Source organism: Mustela nivalis (genome assembly GCF_964662115.1).
Source record: "Mustela nivalis genome assembly, chromosome: 1".
NCBI classification, from domain to species: Eukaryota; Metazoa; Chordata; class Mammalia; order Carnivora; family Mustelidae; genus Mustela; species Mustela nivalis.
The window spans coordinates 95271322-95287371 of record NC_139020.1 but is presented as its reverse complement, the minus strand read 5'-3'; the positions used below and the strand labels follow the sequence as shown (position 1 = coordinate 95287371).

The 16050-nt window shown below is 33.7% G+C and overlaps 1 protein-coding gene across 9 annotated transcripts in view; it reads right to left on the bottom strand.

Annotated features, from left to right (window-relative positions):
* The window catches only part of NLGN1 (neuroligin 1), an 837951-nt gene that overhangs the window by 453994 nt on the left and 367907 nt on the right, over positions 1-16050 (bottom strand). For 6 of the 9 annotated variants that reach the window (XM_082688953.1, XM_082688951.1, XM_082688954.1 and 3 more), the window contains one exon: positions 3447-3506. The exons of the other annotated variants lie outside the window; for them this stretch is intronic. In XM_082688953.1, the coding sequence (XP_082545079.1) occupies positions 3447-3506 (60 nt within the window). The remainder of the gene's footprint in view (positions 1-3446; positions 3507-16050) is intronic. 9 annotated transcript variants of the gene reach the window in all.

Genomic DNA, 16050 nt, shown 5'->3' with positions numbered 1-16050 from the left:
ATTTTAATAACTATTTTATCTTCCTGATAAACCAAAATTTTAAGGCAATGTAGCAAATGTCAACAGATCTAGAGCAATTAATGGGGATTTATTTGTGTCTGACAACCAGGGTTTGGAAATCACAACCCCCTTTAACGGTCTTAATGAATAATTATTAGTCACATAACTCCTTAAATATGCTTATTGGTTTCCTTTTCTTAAGAAAAAAAACTCATTATGTTCTGAATTGCCAATAATTGAGAGTTTTTGGCATTAAATAGTTTTTAAATCGTGGGGTATTGCCTCAACTAAATTTTTCTCTGGCATATTTCAAGACGTTTTTGTGTCCGCCTTTACTAATTCTACCAACCTCAAGTACCAACCTCATTCCAAACCAGCAAAGGAATATAGAAGTGTTGGCTAAACATAATTTTTAGTTAAAAAATATATAAAAATCTTTAAGAGCAGTTTTAAAAGGCTATATTTAAAATATAAAATTGTATCTGAATATTGAAATATTAATATTAAAGTATCCTAGCACAATTAAAAGAATTTTAAATATCTCCTATATTCCCAAAATAAATTGGTAGGATCTACAGTGTTGCTTTGACTCATTTTTATCACTTCAGATTAGTCTTTTTGAAACTATGGAAATAGCCTATGAAATATGTAGTTTTTTGGTAATTATAAAACACAAATGAAAAGTGATAAAAACTGCAACTGGCCTAAAGATGGCAAAAGAATAACTAACGGTAAAGACACGGAGGAGAATTAGAAGTAATGAATAGTGCTCCACTAAGAAGCCTTGGGTTAGTTTAAGTGAATGAGGAGCACCTCCAGTCAATATCCCTGGTAGCCTCTGAGTTCAATGGCTGAGAAATCAAGTAAAGATTTCAGTTATCAGTGAATAATGGAGAATAAGTAACTTGACTTCTGACTAAAGTAAAAAGTATTTGTCAAGTAGTTTATATTTGTGGTTTTATGTCTAGTGATGGTGATTCATAATTTGGAACAAATCAATAACGAAAATTGGCCTTGGTTTTTATTCCCACTCATGTCTACAAAATAATTGTAAAAGGAACTGCATAGAAGATGGTCAGACTTTTCTACAAAGTTTTTTTTTTTTTTTATCCTGAAGAATATTTGAATTTATCTTTCTTGTCTTCGCTGTCTTAACAAGCATCCAAAACAACAGCACAGACGAGTGGACTCAACTTGAACTGACTGCTCTTACATTCTATACTTTGGAGCATTTAAAAATATATATTGATTTGGTAAGTCTTGTGACTGACTGGCTTAGTACTTAACCTGAATACTACCTGCCAATTTAAACAGGGGTTTTAGTACATTTTTAATGGCTATTTAAAAATGTTAAATGTGCTTCGAGAGGTCTGTAAAACAGATTCACATTTATGGGGTTTAGCTCGTTATGGTGGCTCAGAAGTATCTTTTGTAAACTTGTAAATGTCTTACTTGCTGCTATTTATCAAAAGAGAAGAAGTGCATTAAATCAGCGAAGTATTTTTTAAACAGGAAAATTGTGTATACTAACTTTGTGAGTTCTTTCAGAAAATTTAGAGTTTACAAAGCGACACACTAAGAAGTTCTTTATACTTAAGTATTATTTAAATAACAAATGTCTAGGAGTTAAGGATTTTCAAAGGGCTCAGCAAATCCCAAAGCCCCTAAGTGGAAGCAGACTTCTTAAAGCTGTGAGAAAACAGTCAACAAATGTCTCGAATGTTTGAAAACTTCTGATTTCCAACAATATTTTTAAAATACACAATTTGCATTTTGATATTATAAGTTTATTTTTATCTATTTAGCATTCAAAATGATAACTCATGGACAGCTATAATGATTTATTTCAAATATTAATGACTGCTTTGTGTTTAATCTTTAATTCACTATTGGGATTCATGGTAAACGCATTTTTTTTAAAGATTTTATTTACTTATTTGACAGAGAGAGAGATCACAAGTAGGCAGAGAGGCAGGCAGAGAGAGAGGGGGGGGAAATAGACTCCCCACTGAGCAAAGAGCTGGGTTCCCCTGGATCCCAGGACTCTGAGATCACGACTTGAGCTGAAGGCAGAGGCTTAAGCCATTGAGCTACCCAGGCACCCTGGTAAATGTGCTTTTAATCAGAGATCATAAATTTCATTTAATCAAAATAATTCTTAAATGTTATAAAAATGCTAAAACACAATATAATATTTAAGCTTTCAATACTTCACCTCTATAATTCGATTTTCTGTGAAGTAGTTTATTAAATAAATATCTAAATGAAGATAATTCAAGTTGTTTAGTAAGGACATATTCATTCACAGTTGTAAGTCATGTAACTAGCATTTCTGCTGAACTGCTTGTAGGTTATTTTATTTTGGAAAGCCATTCATACTGTATTATTGATATCGTTATGAGATTTGATTTCTAGGGCTCCGGGAGTTACTTTTAAACCTGGGATAACATGAGTCACTTCTCAAAGAATCATAACTAGGTTAGCATTTTTAAAAAAAAGTCCTAAGTGGACTGAAGGTGAACTGAAAATATCAATGGGCCCCTCTGGATACTCCACCTAACACCAGGTAAAGGTACACAATGGAATGAGAAGTGTCAAATCAATCTAGCAAGTACTTCCATGTACAGAGTATATCAGAATTGTATGTCATAAGAAAGTTAGAAAGAGAAAACAATTTTGATATTAGGAAAGTAGTATATGTTTTATTGCTTATCGTTGGCAATACCCAGAAAATCAGAACATGTCCGTAACCCAGGCTAAAAATTATGTGCTTTTGAAATGAAAGGCTATCCATCAAATCTGCCTGGAGTACTGAAGTGATTGCACAGTGTTTACTACAGTTATCTGAATAGGTGGAATGCCTGTCTTATCTATACAATTGAATTTATTTATATAATATTTAAGCAAATCAATAGAAAACAGCATTTTTGTCATATAAATTATATTGCTCAAGAAACACTTTATATCAGCCTTTGGTTGTCCTTCATTTTATTGGGTATGGGGTTCTTTTTAAACAAATGTCAAAGGTAAAAATGAAACACATTTTGATACTGGGTAAAATATTTACATAGATTAGAAAACATGCAAAATGGGTACAGAAAGACTACAGGGGGAGAGGTTGTTAGTTCAAAGAATGTGGACAAATTTCAGTCAAAACATGGGATGGAACATATCAAAAGTCAGTTCAAGAAAACAACAAAAAAAAATGCCCCTCTTTCTAAAACATTTTAATGGTTGGCATCAAAATGTAAAACTTAACATTCTTTTTTTTTTAAAAATTAAAAATGTATATTTATGTGTAACAACAAGCAAGAAGACAAAACACATCAAAAACAGGAATTAAAAACAACTCTTCAAAAAAAGACAAGAAGTAAAAAAATAGAAAGGAGTGGAAAAAGTGATTGAGGCCCTTGTCATGCAAATAGATTTGGTGGAAAAAAAAATACCTTCATCTTCAGCACCGTCATTATCACCTAAATCATCTGTCTGTTTCTTTGTAAGGGGACCTAGGATTGAGAACGGAGAAATGGAGGGAAAAAAAAAAGACAATTCAAGAATAAACAAGACTGAGGGGAAAAAAATAAATTCAAATACTAAAATTCTCAAGGATATTTCCAAAAAGAGTGGGGAAGTGGTTAAGTCAAAGTTGATTATCTATTTTGTTTAAGAAAAAAGAATCCCTCTCCCCAAAATATCTTATAGAAGATTTGGTTTGTGAATGCATCCAGCATAAAAAATACATTATGGTTTGAAACTCAAGTCATAAGCAAAGGAAATGATTTTTTTTTTTAAATATCCACTGCATAAAAAAAGTAAACAGTTTTAGCTGAAAGAACTTAATTTATTCAGTGTCTTTTCTAATTTGAATTGGTGACAACAATAAAGAAAGTAGGCCAAACTCATCTTTAATTTGGGACGATATAATAACATTAGGGAAAACAGAGATATGAACATTTTTAGGGTGTTTTCTTTTCTTTTTTTTTCTCCTAATTTTTTGTAAGAGCATTAACACTTGGATTTTACACCTTTTTATATCATACATTTTTCAAAACTGTGACTTTTTAAAATTACTTGTCATTAAATATTTCCCCATGTGTTTTAATTAAACATTAGCTGTGGATTTAAGACATTTGCAACCTGCAAAAAAGTATGAACAGATAATCTCATCACTCTGTAGAGCAACGGTAGCATCAATAGAAGTCAGTGTTTGGTTATTAAGTTAGTTACAGAGTCAAGGCTTACATTTCGTAAACAATTTAGTAATATAACAGAATTATGTCTTCTTGCAATTTCACGTCCAGTATAGTTATTTATAAAGGAATCATTTTTAGGATAATAATTATATAAAACACTGTGAATGTTTAATAAATGTTTTATTATACTTAACAATATTAATTTGCTAGAATAAAGAAGCACACCAAAGGGGAAATCAAAGGCCACTTGAAAGTAATTTTAAGTGTCACATCATTGACATATTCAGCACACAAAAAAAAGCAAGTGAAGCCCCACATTTCTTTTCATTTCCACAACCATTTAATTTGTATGACATTTCATAATCCTCATGCAAAAGCAATCATTACAAACACAGGACACTCAAGTTAAAAGACAGCCAAACACAGCAGTAAGCAAGAGAATTTTGTCATGCATAAAATAACAGTCATAGAAAAAGGAAGGGGAAAAAAAGACTGAAAGTCATGTATTGATTTCAATAATATAAATAGAAAAGAAGCAGGCATTAACTGTAAGCATACTTCATAAGGAAGAATTGTTAAACATTTCGAGAAAGTCTTCTGAGTCTTTTCAGAGATTACTGTGCATTATGTTTGTAATTCAGACTATACCTATTATCAGAACCCTCAAAGAATGGAAAACACCATGGAAGGGGAAATAAAGAGATATAATCCAGTTATGTTTCATCAGTGCAGAGAAACAGCCTTGAAAAACAGCACTAACTGGTAAAGATCAAAAGATTAGAATTGGAGAAATTAATGATGTTACTGAAGTGACCCATTGACTACTCCTTGTAAGGTCATGGTTTCAAGGTCATTCCAAATATAGACAGAGGAGCTGTACACAATAAATTGAGTGATATGCTTTTATAGTCACTCTTGTAAGCAATCATTCCATTAAGAGAAAACCTAGATGAAAACAAGTCTATGTTAATTGACACTCTGTTGCAAGTTCACAGAAATCTACATTTCTTTAACATGATCCTGCTTAGTGCAAAAAAATACCCTCAATGTTTTTGGATGTCCATGCAACAATGTAGCTATATTTCTGAAAAATAGAGATAGTTTGGATTTAAATTTAAAAATTGCTGTATCAAAAACTATATTTGAAATATTTCCAGTTTGAAAACCATGGAAAATATTAGGCTTGGAAAATTATTTTCAAGCTTTTTATTTTTCTTTTAACTACTTTAAACAGTAAATGAACATACCTCAACAAATATGATTTCTTGCATTTCTATTTTCAAGGATGCTGTATAAAAATTATAGCTTGATTTACTAAGACAACACAGATTAAGTGCAGTGGTCATTATTTATTGCTACCCAAACCACTATCTACTTTCCAATTTTAGGTAAATTACTTAATTTGCTTAATTCTTGGCTCTATTAAGAAACCATTAGTGTGAGTTCAAAATTTTTTTTTGCTGAATCATCAGTTCACTAACATTTGGAGACACATATAAAACCCATCACAATTAAATTGACTCTCATTACTTTGTTCAGGCCTCTTTTGAACAATTCAGATGAAGTGTCTTTCTTTCCTGTGCTAGGATACCCGAGGCAATTCTTCAGGAAATCATTCAGGTTCTACAGTCACCTAGCCAGTAGTTTTACATACTTTGCACACACACAGAATTGCTGGTTCTTGGGTGGTGCTGTCGGTTAAGTGACTGAAACCAGCTCTGGGTTTGGGCTCAACGCTGCCCCAAATTCTGTGCTCAGGCTGGAGTCTGCTTAAGACTCTCTCTCCCTCTCCACGCCCCTCCCCCCCCCTCAAATAAATCAATAACTCTTAAAAAAAGAAGAAGGAGGAGGAGGAGGAGGAGAAGGAGAAGAAGAAGAAGAAGAATTATAGCTGGTTCTTGGGTTTGCACAAGATATGATAGCAAGAGAATTTTTGTGAAAACATGATCTGTCACTTGTTTGCACATGGGACATAGTTCTCAGTTGCTATATGACTCTGGGTCTGCATAAATAAGGAAGCCATGGAAATGATACTGCATATACCATGAGATGACTTTTCCATGGATAGAATAGTTGAACCACCTTTTTTTGCTGCAGTCTTATCAGGAAACTGCATGCCTCTTAACTGAGGTGGGATAATGATCACATACATGCACGAGATGAAACATCTTTTACTATAGTAAATCTGAAAAGTTACAAACAGATATAGATATTCAGAATCATAAATAGATGGGGACATCATTATCTTGGAAAAAGGTTAAGTCAAATTCTTCCAACTAAAGAAGCACACTTACTGAATACTAAACAAAATCTGTTATTGTATGATATTAAATTGTTCCCACAGTATGGGTTCCAGCAATATTTTCATAATTTCAGCATAACTGGGTTTTCTTAACATCAAGAATTGTTTACACGTCTGATTTTTTGAGGGCTGATAACAGTTTTTGGCCAAACGGTTATAAAAATAAAACAAAACCCCATATTTCCTTTATCTCATATGCTTAAACACACAAGAAACAAATATCTGAGAAGGTCCGGCATTGCAAATTGAAAAACCCAACATTGGTTTCTCTAAGGAAGCCTCAGACAGAGTAAACATATGCTTGTGGATTACAGAAACAGATCCCTACATGATATCAAGATTCCTTATTCCCAGGCTGGAAGGAAAATAGCCTATTGCTTTGAGCTTCCTTCTTTCTAAGATATCTAGGATATCCGGCTCATTTTTAATTTATTCTACACTGACATAATTTGATATAATAACAAATGTTAAAGTTTTTTTAATTGAAATAAAATATAGTAAGAGGTGATTGTCATTAATTACAAAAAATTATACCACCACATTTTAGAGACCATGTATTTCTTGTAAAGTGATCAACACTATTTCCCCAAAGGGTAAAATATTTATCCTTCAACAAAAATGTACAGCAATCATTAACAACATTCCAACCATAGCTTATGCTTCTTTTAAACTATAAACAGTGCATTTTCAGTACTAAGCAGTTTAAATGGTACCTTAAAGCACCAAAATATAAAGCGAATGAGTCCCCTAAACCTGGAGAAGTGATTTATTTTACCTTGAAACTATAGGATCTGTCCTCCTTGAGGAATGCACACATAACTCTCATTAGAGTTAATAGGAAAGTGGACCTCCTGTCATTTTGAAAGGGAGTGAGAGTAATTACTATATTTTATATCTCCTATAGGCAATAAATAGATTCAGTGGTGAACCAACAGGACTAGGAAGGTAAAGGGAATTCCTAACCATGAAGGTAAAGGGAGCTCCTAACCATGAACTTTGAACTCATTTAAATCCCAAGAGTTTCTATGCCATTAATATAAGCATAATTCAAAGTGCTGGCCTTTACAAAGGACTTATGATGCAGTCTTACAATTTAGGATCTGACCAAGTGCCTTTTATTTTTAAAAAAAGGAATAAAAATATCAGCATTTCTCTGTAGTTAACTGGAGAATAATTATGAGGCCCTGAAATAATTACTATCCACCCATATTAATGCTGCTTTTTATCCTTCTCTTTGATGAAGGTCTAATATACTTTAGGTCTCAAATACATTAGAACTGATTATAAATTCCTTCATTACATGTTCAATTCAGCAGAAATTATCTGTACTGTCTGTGACACATATCTGCGAAAGGCAAGCAGGTTGAGGGTATTTATTAGCTTCTGACTTAGAAAGTTGGCCTGAGAAATGCGGCCTCCTTAAGAGAGCAAGTCTTTGAAAACTTCAGGATTATTTAGAGCTTTAGGCCATTGTGAGTTCCATTGTGATACATGGACAGCCCTAGCTAACAACCTTGCTCTATTCTTTCCCCACCAGACTTTGAGGTAAACTGACTTCATGGGATTCCTAAGGCTACTTCCACAGAAGGGGAAAATACAAGTATGTTGCTACTTGTTCTGGGGCAATTGGATTTAAAGATTTAAATATTTTCAGGAATGTTCTTAGTCTGTATAAAACTAGAATCAAGGATGTAAAAATCTGATTATGTCTGCTCTGTATAGAAGACAATGCTGGAATTCAGTATATTATAAATAAAAGTAGCAGATGTTACTGTATTTAATTTTTTCCAAATTGATAAACATTAAAATACAATGACTTAAAGAAATCAGATACCATGACAGGTGGTGTCATTGCAAAGGTAGTAAATTTTACCTATTGAAATTTCGTGAGTTTTATAGAACTACAATACACAACTCTTGAGGATACAGAAATGAGTGAAAGCAACTGATTTGAGATAATACTCATTAATTTGATATGACTATACTTATTAACTAAAGGCTATCAAACTTATTAAACCACTGATTTTGTTAATATATAACGAAATTGTAGCTGAGAATAATTTTCTTAGTAATTTTTCAATTAAAAGACAGCATACTTGTGCAATGTCATAACTATGCATGATGAGAAAATAAGTAGATTAAAAAGTAAGTAAAATAGGCAAACTGCTGTGATGAGATACTGGAAGCAAACTTTGGGAGAATTCACGGTTTTTAAAGAATCCATATCTGTGCAAATCTTGGTGGCACTACTATGCCATGCATGATGTTTCAGTATCTCTTAGGAGAGCTGCCTATTTAGGCTAGTGGTTCAAATGTACATATATTATAGAAAGGACCAGATTCCAAGGGTATAAAGAAGCAGACAAGCTCTGTCTTTATTTTTGTGTTAGAAGAAAACACCTGCATGAAAAAAATAAACATTCCCTCAGTTCTTCAGAAGCAGAGCATAGCTTAAAACATGACTTTTGAAAAAATAAAAATTTTAAAAAAACCTTGATTTTGGGGGAAAAGAAAATTTGATGTTAAGGTCAGGAAAAAAGGAAAGAGAAATCTTGGCTCCAGTATACTGAGAAGAGCTCATTCATATTTATAAGGTAAACAAGTTGCTTTCATAAAATTACTTTTATTACAACACTTTGAAGTGAAAAGCAATCCTGTCTAGAACAAAAGTGATAGGATCTGGGGAATTTTTTTTTTTAAGTAGATTAAAAAGTAAGTAAAATAGGCTAAGTTTAATTTGAGCATCACCACATTTGCACAAGCTTGTTATTTTCTTAACACTACATTTGTTTGATATTTTAATAAATGCACATGCAGTATTTTTTATCATAAAGAATGTCAGGATAATGCTCCCTTCTCATCTGGAACAATGTCCTATATGCTTAATCAATCCTGTAGTACTCTGTGAAGACATACTCTGAACTGACCTGGCTTTCCAAACATTATCCAGAGATGTACTTGGGTGAGGACACAAGTGCCACAAGATCCCAGAGCTCTCTCAGCAACACATGAGTCTGCGATGGGCTCAGTAGCCCAGACTCCTTGGTATGTTTGCCAGTATTTAGTCATCCAGCTTTTCCAAATACATGCTATGCTAGGTCACCAGCATACATGGTGAGCAGCACAGGCAGGACTTCAGCCCTCATGAAAGTTAATTTTGTCAAAGAAAGGGACTTAAATCACATGCATAAGCATATACTTACAGATTGTGTTAAGAAAAAAAAAAGTCGTGGGGTTATGAGAGGTTATACAAGGCAACCTAGCTAAACCCAAGGACTGAAAGACAGCTCAGTACTAAGCAAGCAATGAGGCTGGGGTTCGGAAGGTAGGGTGGAAAGAAGATTCTGGGCAGAAGGCCCTAAAGTTAGAGGAAGCCTGGAGGTTGCTGAGGTTGGCAAAGGAGAACAGAGAGTAGTGGGAGATGAGGATGAGTACGCAGCTTCTCTAGCCTAGGGATTTTTGTCTTAACTCATCAATAGGACGTCATTTAAAGGGTTTAAGCACACACTGACAAATTGGCCCTATCAGAATCTTAAAGAGAAAACCACAAAGAGGTGAGGTCACTCCAAATCTCATACAGAGATTTGTGTGAGATTTGGAGTGACACACACAGACCTCACACAGAGGTCTGCATTATGTTCTTATCAGATGAAAATAGTTCATGAGAATAAATGAGATGATGGAAAAGGAGTCTGTAACACTCCTCTATTTTCTGTTTGTAAATAAAATGAATATCATCAAAAAGAAAAATCTAAGACTCCAGCACATCTAAAAATTTTATGAGTATTTTAAAGTTTTCTATTAAACATGTATTTAAATTTAAATTTATTTTGCCTAAGATTTAACATGATGAGAATTAACATATCCTGACCACTCTTACATTCATACAAAGATAAATATTATGTACGTGACATCTACTTGGATATCTCACCCCTTCTCAGCATATTAGGGATGCCCATCAGGTCCACCTCAAAGCCAATTTTACCCCCCAAAAAAATTTTGCTTTCAGAGTTTTAACATCCCACTGCTTCTCCAATTTTATTCCTGTCATGCTTTCCCAGAACTCTCTATTATTGGCCTTGTCTGTGGCCATCACTGTCACATGACTGAATTACTGCAGTAAACTCATAGTTGCTCTCACTGTCATCTAGACTCTAGACCATCTCCCAAGCCATTCTGTATGCCATAGGTTTTTGAAGTTATAGATAATAATAGTGGCAAACCCAAAAAGAAAAAGATTTAATCACCATCAGCTAAAATGTACACACATTCAACTCCTTCTAAGACTAAAATTGCAAGCATTCCAAGGGAACAGGAACTCAAGAGCATATACAAAAAACTTGTACTGTGAATTTTAAAATAGCTATAACGAGACAGATGAAAACTAAATATAGTTTAACACTCATTTTGATGTTTTAGAAATTCATGAGCAAAAAAAAAAAGATTTTTTATTCAAAATGGAAACAAGTCATTTCAAATATTTTTTTAAAAAATGCAGTTCAGATTAGTGTTCACTAAACATCACTTTCATTGTTTCACTACTTAAATAAAAATTTTTACTGTCTGCTTCTTTCTTATTATTTTAGACTAAATGCCCCAGATTGAACCATAAGACCCTCCTTATTCTTTCCAGATTTTATCTCTTCATTCCATTGCTTTCCAAAATACATCTCTTCTGGATTCTGCCAAACACTTAAAGAAAAACTAATACCAATTTCCCTTAAAGTTTTCCCCCAAATTGAAGAGCATGGAATGCATCCAAACTCATTTTATGAGGTAATATTACCTGATAACAAAGCCTAATGAGCACACTACAAGAAAAGAAAATCACAGGCCAATATCCCCAATGAACATAGATGCAAAAATATTCAACAAAATATTAGCAAACCGGATTCATCAATACATTAAGAAGATCATATATCATGATGAAGTGGAATATAAAGATGGTTCCACATTTACAAATTAATGTGACATATTGCATTAACAAAATGAAGGATGAAAACCATCTGATCATGATAGATGCTGAAAAAGCATTTGACAAAACACTGTATCTTTTCATGATAAAAACTCTCAATAATAATGGCCATAATAAAGGCCATAAATAATAAGTCCATACTTAACATCATATACAATCATGAAATGCTGAAAGCTTTTCCTCCAAGATCAGGAACAAAACAAGGGTGCCCATTCTCACTACTTTTATTCAACATAGCACTAGAAGTCCCATTCAAAGCAATTAGGCAAGAAAAAAGAAATAAAATGTGTCCAAATTGGAAATGAAGAAGTAAAATTGTCTCTATTTGCAGGTGATATGATATTATATATAGGAAGTCCTAAGGACTCCACCCAAATACAGTCAGAACTAATAAATAATTTCAGAAAAGTTGCAAGAGAAAAATATCAATATACAAAAATCAGTTGTGTTTTTATAAAAATGAAATATCAGAAAGAAAAATTAAGATAACAATCCCATTTACAATAATATCAAAAAGGTTAAGATACTTAGTAATAAATTTAACTAAGAAGCAGAAGATCTGTGCAGCAATAAGATACTAATAAAAGAAACTAAAGAGAATGTAAATAGATGGAAACAGGTATGGACATTTTGATGTCCATAAACTAAAAGAATTAATATTGTTAAAATGTCTGTATTACTCAAAGTGATCTACAGATGCAACACAATCCCTCTCAATATTCCAATGGTGCTTTCCACAGAAATAGAAACCACAATCCTAAAATTTGTATGAAACTACAAAAGACCCCAAATAGCCCAAGCAATCCTGAGAAAAGACAACAACGCTGGAAGCATCACACCTTCTGATTTTAGACTGTATTACAAAGCTGTAGTAATCAAATCAGTATAGTATTGGTGTAAAAAGCAGACACATAGATCAACAGAACAGAATAGACCCCAGAAATAAACCTAAGTATATATGGTCAATTATATTCAAAAAAGGATCCAAGAATATATAGTAGGGAAATTATAGTCTCTTCAATAAATGGTGCTAAAAAAACTGGACAACCACAAACAAAAGAATGACACCAGACCCCTATTTTATATGATACACAAAAATAATCTCAAAATATATTCAAGACTTAAATGTAGACATGAAGTCATAAAACTTCTAGAAGAACACATAGTAAGTGAACTCCTTGACGTTGGCCTTGGCATTAAGTTTTTGGATTTAGGGGCACCTGGGTGGCTCAGTGGGTTAAGCCTCTGCCTTTGGCTAAGGTCATGATCTCAGGGTCCTGGGATCAAGCCCCACATCAGGCTCTCTGCTCAGCGGAGAGCCTGCTTATCCCTCTCTCTACGCCTGCATCTCTGCCTACTTGTGCTCTCCCTCTCTCTCTGTCAAATAAATAAATAAAAATAAAAATCTTTAAAAAAATTTTTTTTGGATTTGATACCAAAGGCAAGGCAACAAAAGTAAAAATAAATAAGGGGACTACATTAAACTGAAAAACTTCTACACACTACAGAAACTCTCAATAAAATGAAAAGGGCATCTATGGAACTAGAGAAAACATTTGCAAACCATGTATCCAAAAAGAGGTTAATATCTAAAATATACAAAAAAATTCATACAAACCCATAGCAAAACAAAACCAAACCAAAAACAAACAAACAAACAAACAAAAAAACCTTCCAAACAACCCAATTAAAAAAAATTCAAAACCTAAATAGACATTGTTTTTTTATAAAGAAGACCTACATATGACCAATAGGTAATGAAAAGGTGCGCCCCATCGCTAACCATCAGGGAAGTGCAAATCAAAATTATAATGAGGTATCATCTCACCTCTGTTAGAATGTCTGTTATCAAGAGGCAAGGAATAACAGATGCTGATGAGAAGATGGAGTAAAGGAAACCCATGTACACCGTTGACAGGAACAAAAACTGGTGTGGAAAACAGTATGGAGGTTCTTCAAGAAGTTAAAAATTGAGCTACCATATGATAATGATCTAGCAATCCCATTCTGGCTATATATCCAAAGGCAATAAAATCATTATCTCAACGAGATATCTGTGACCCCATGTTTACAGCAGCATTCTTCACAATAGCCAAGGTATAGAAACAACCTAAGTATCCATTGGCAAATAAATAAAGAAAATGTGGTGTATATATACACAATGAAATATTATTCAGACTGAAAATTATTTCATCTTTAGGAATAGGATGGATCTGGAGGACATTATGTTAAGTGATCTAAGCTAGACAGTAAAAGACAAACACTGTATGGTATCACTTATATGTGGAAGCTAAAAAAGTTAAAAATAAGAAAATGAAAAAAAAAATAAGAAAATGAAAGTCATATTCATAGAAATAGTAGAAAAGTGCTTTCCAGGGTTTGGGGAGTGGGCGAAACAGAAAGAGATTTGGTGTAAAAGGGTAAAAATTTTCATTTATAAAATAGATATGGTCTGGGGTGCCTGGGTGGCTCAGTAGGTTAAGCCTCTGCCTTCAGCTCAGGTCATGATCCCAGGGACTTGGGATTGTGCCCCGCATCAGGCTCTCTGCTCTGCAGGGAGCCTGCTTCTTCCTCTCTCTCTGCCTGCCTCTCTGTCTACTTGCGATCTCGGTCAAATAAATAAATAAAATATTTAAAAAGAATAGATACGGTCTGAAATGCATAACATGTTACCATAGTTGATAACATTGTATTGTATAATGAAATTTGCTACAGCTGTAAAACTTACATGCTCTCATTAAAGAAGAAGAAGAAGAAGAAGAAGAAGAAGAAGAAGGAGGAGGGGAAGGAGAAGGAGAAGAAGAAGAAGAAGGAGAAGAGAGGAGGAAGAGGAAAGAAAAGAAAGTATGTGAAGAGACAAAATCCAGAATATATCTTTTTCCATTATGAGTCTTCTCATTGTTGCACAAAAATGACCTCACCCTGACATCTTGTGTTCTTTGTCTTATAGAGTTGATTTCTTAAAGTTCTAGTTATAATTAATTTTCCTCAGAGAGAAGGAAAAAAGGATGATAAGAATAGGGAATCTCCTCTAATATAACATGTAAGTTTTTTGCACATTGGAAAAAAGGAGTTCTATTATATGTTTTGGCCTGAACTGTTGTCTTTAAGCTATGAACCAGAGATAGTTCTATACTGCTCAGCAAGACCTGACTGTGAAAATACCTTAATTCCTGGGTATTACTACATTTTATCTCCTTAAGTGAGATAAATAAATTGAGCTAGTAATTTTTTAAGATACTATTTTCTGAGTAGGTCTCTCTGGGAAATAAGTCAGTAAAGACCAGACATCTACTGTTAAAGTCCTAAAAGAGCTAGACTAACTGTATGGGTTTCCCTAAAGTGACTTCTTGATGGATTCCAGTCTCAAACATATCTCTCCTTGCTAAATATCTCTTGTCCTCAGTGAAGCTGTTTCACTCTATTTCCACCCCATGCATTCCATTCCACATAGATTGGATTCTCTCTTAACCATGCAATCTCCTGTGTTCCCTTTTGCCTGATACAATAAATGATAAGCTTACATTAGATATTTAAAAAAAATACTTATGAATACAGTGATTATATGCCCAGATTCATAGGATGTTAGAGCTGGGAAAGAACCTTACTATCAAACTATGTCATTTCACATGTCCTCAAAAAAAAAAAAAAAAAAAAAAAAAAAGCATTAACTGATTTTTGCCTAGATTCCAAAGCTAGTAAAAAGCAGAGGTTGGTCAGGGGGTGCCTGGGTGGCTCAGTGGATTAAAGCCTCCGCCTTCGGCTCAGGTCATGATCTCAGGGTCCTGGGATTGAGCCCCACATCAGGCTGTCTGCTCGGTGGGGAGCCTGCTTCCTCCTCTCTCTCTGCCTGCTTCTCTGCCTACTTGTGATCTCTGCCTGTCCAAAAAAAAAAAAAAAAAAAAAAAATCTTAAAAAAAAAAAAAAAAGCAGAGCTCAGTCTAGATCTCAGGTTTCCTAACACTCTGTCTTGTTTGCTCCTTTACAGTAAGTCACATGACAATAAAAGACAAGAAGAGAAAGGAGAAAAAATTGGGTGTGGAGATATCCCATGTAGCATAATATCATTTAAATAAACCACAATCTAAAAGGCCCACCATTATTATAACTATAAAGCCTTTAGTACTCCTCTAATCAACATTCATTTAGATGTCATTGAGGTTAAAATTGAAATTAAAAAAAAAAATTCTTAAAAAAAAAAAAAAACAGAAAAACTTTAAAAACAAACCAAGAGTTGGAAGAACAAAGACCCTAGAGTTTAAACCAAATTAAGTAAAAACAGTTAAGAGGAACAATTTCCCAGTAGTATATATTATTAAACTGAGTGATGTGTGAAATAATTAAAGTGTGAAAAAATTAAGTAATCAACTTGACTTAAAAGAAAAACAACAGCTGCACCTGGGTGGCTCAGTGGGTTAAAGCCTCTGCCTTCTGCTCAGGTCATGATTCCAGGGTCCTGGAATCAAGCTCCACATTGGGCTCTCTGCTTAGTGGAGAGCCTGCTTCTCCCTCTCTCTCTCTGCCTGCCTCTCTGCCTACTTGTGATCTCCATCTGTCAGATAAATAAATAAAATCTTAAA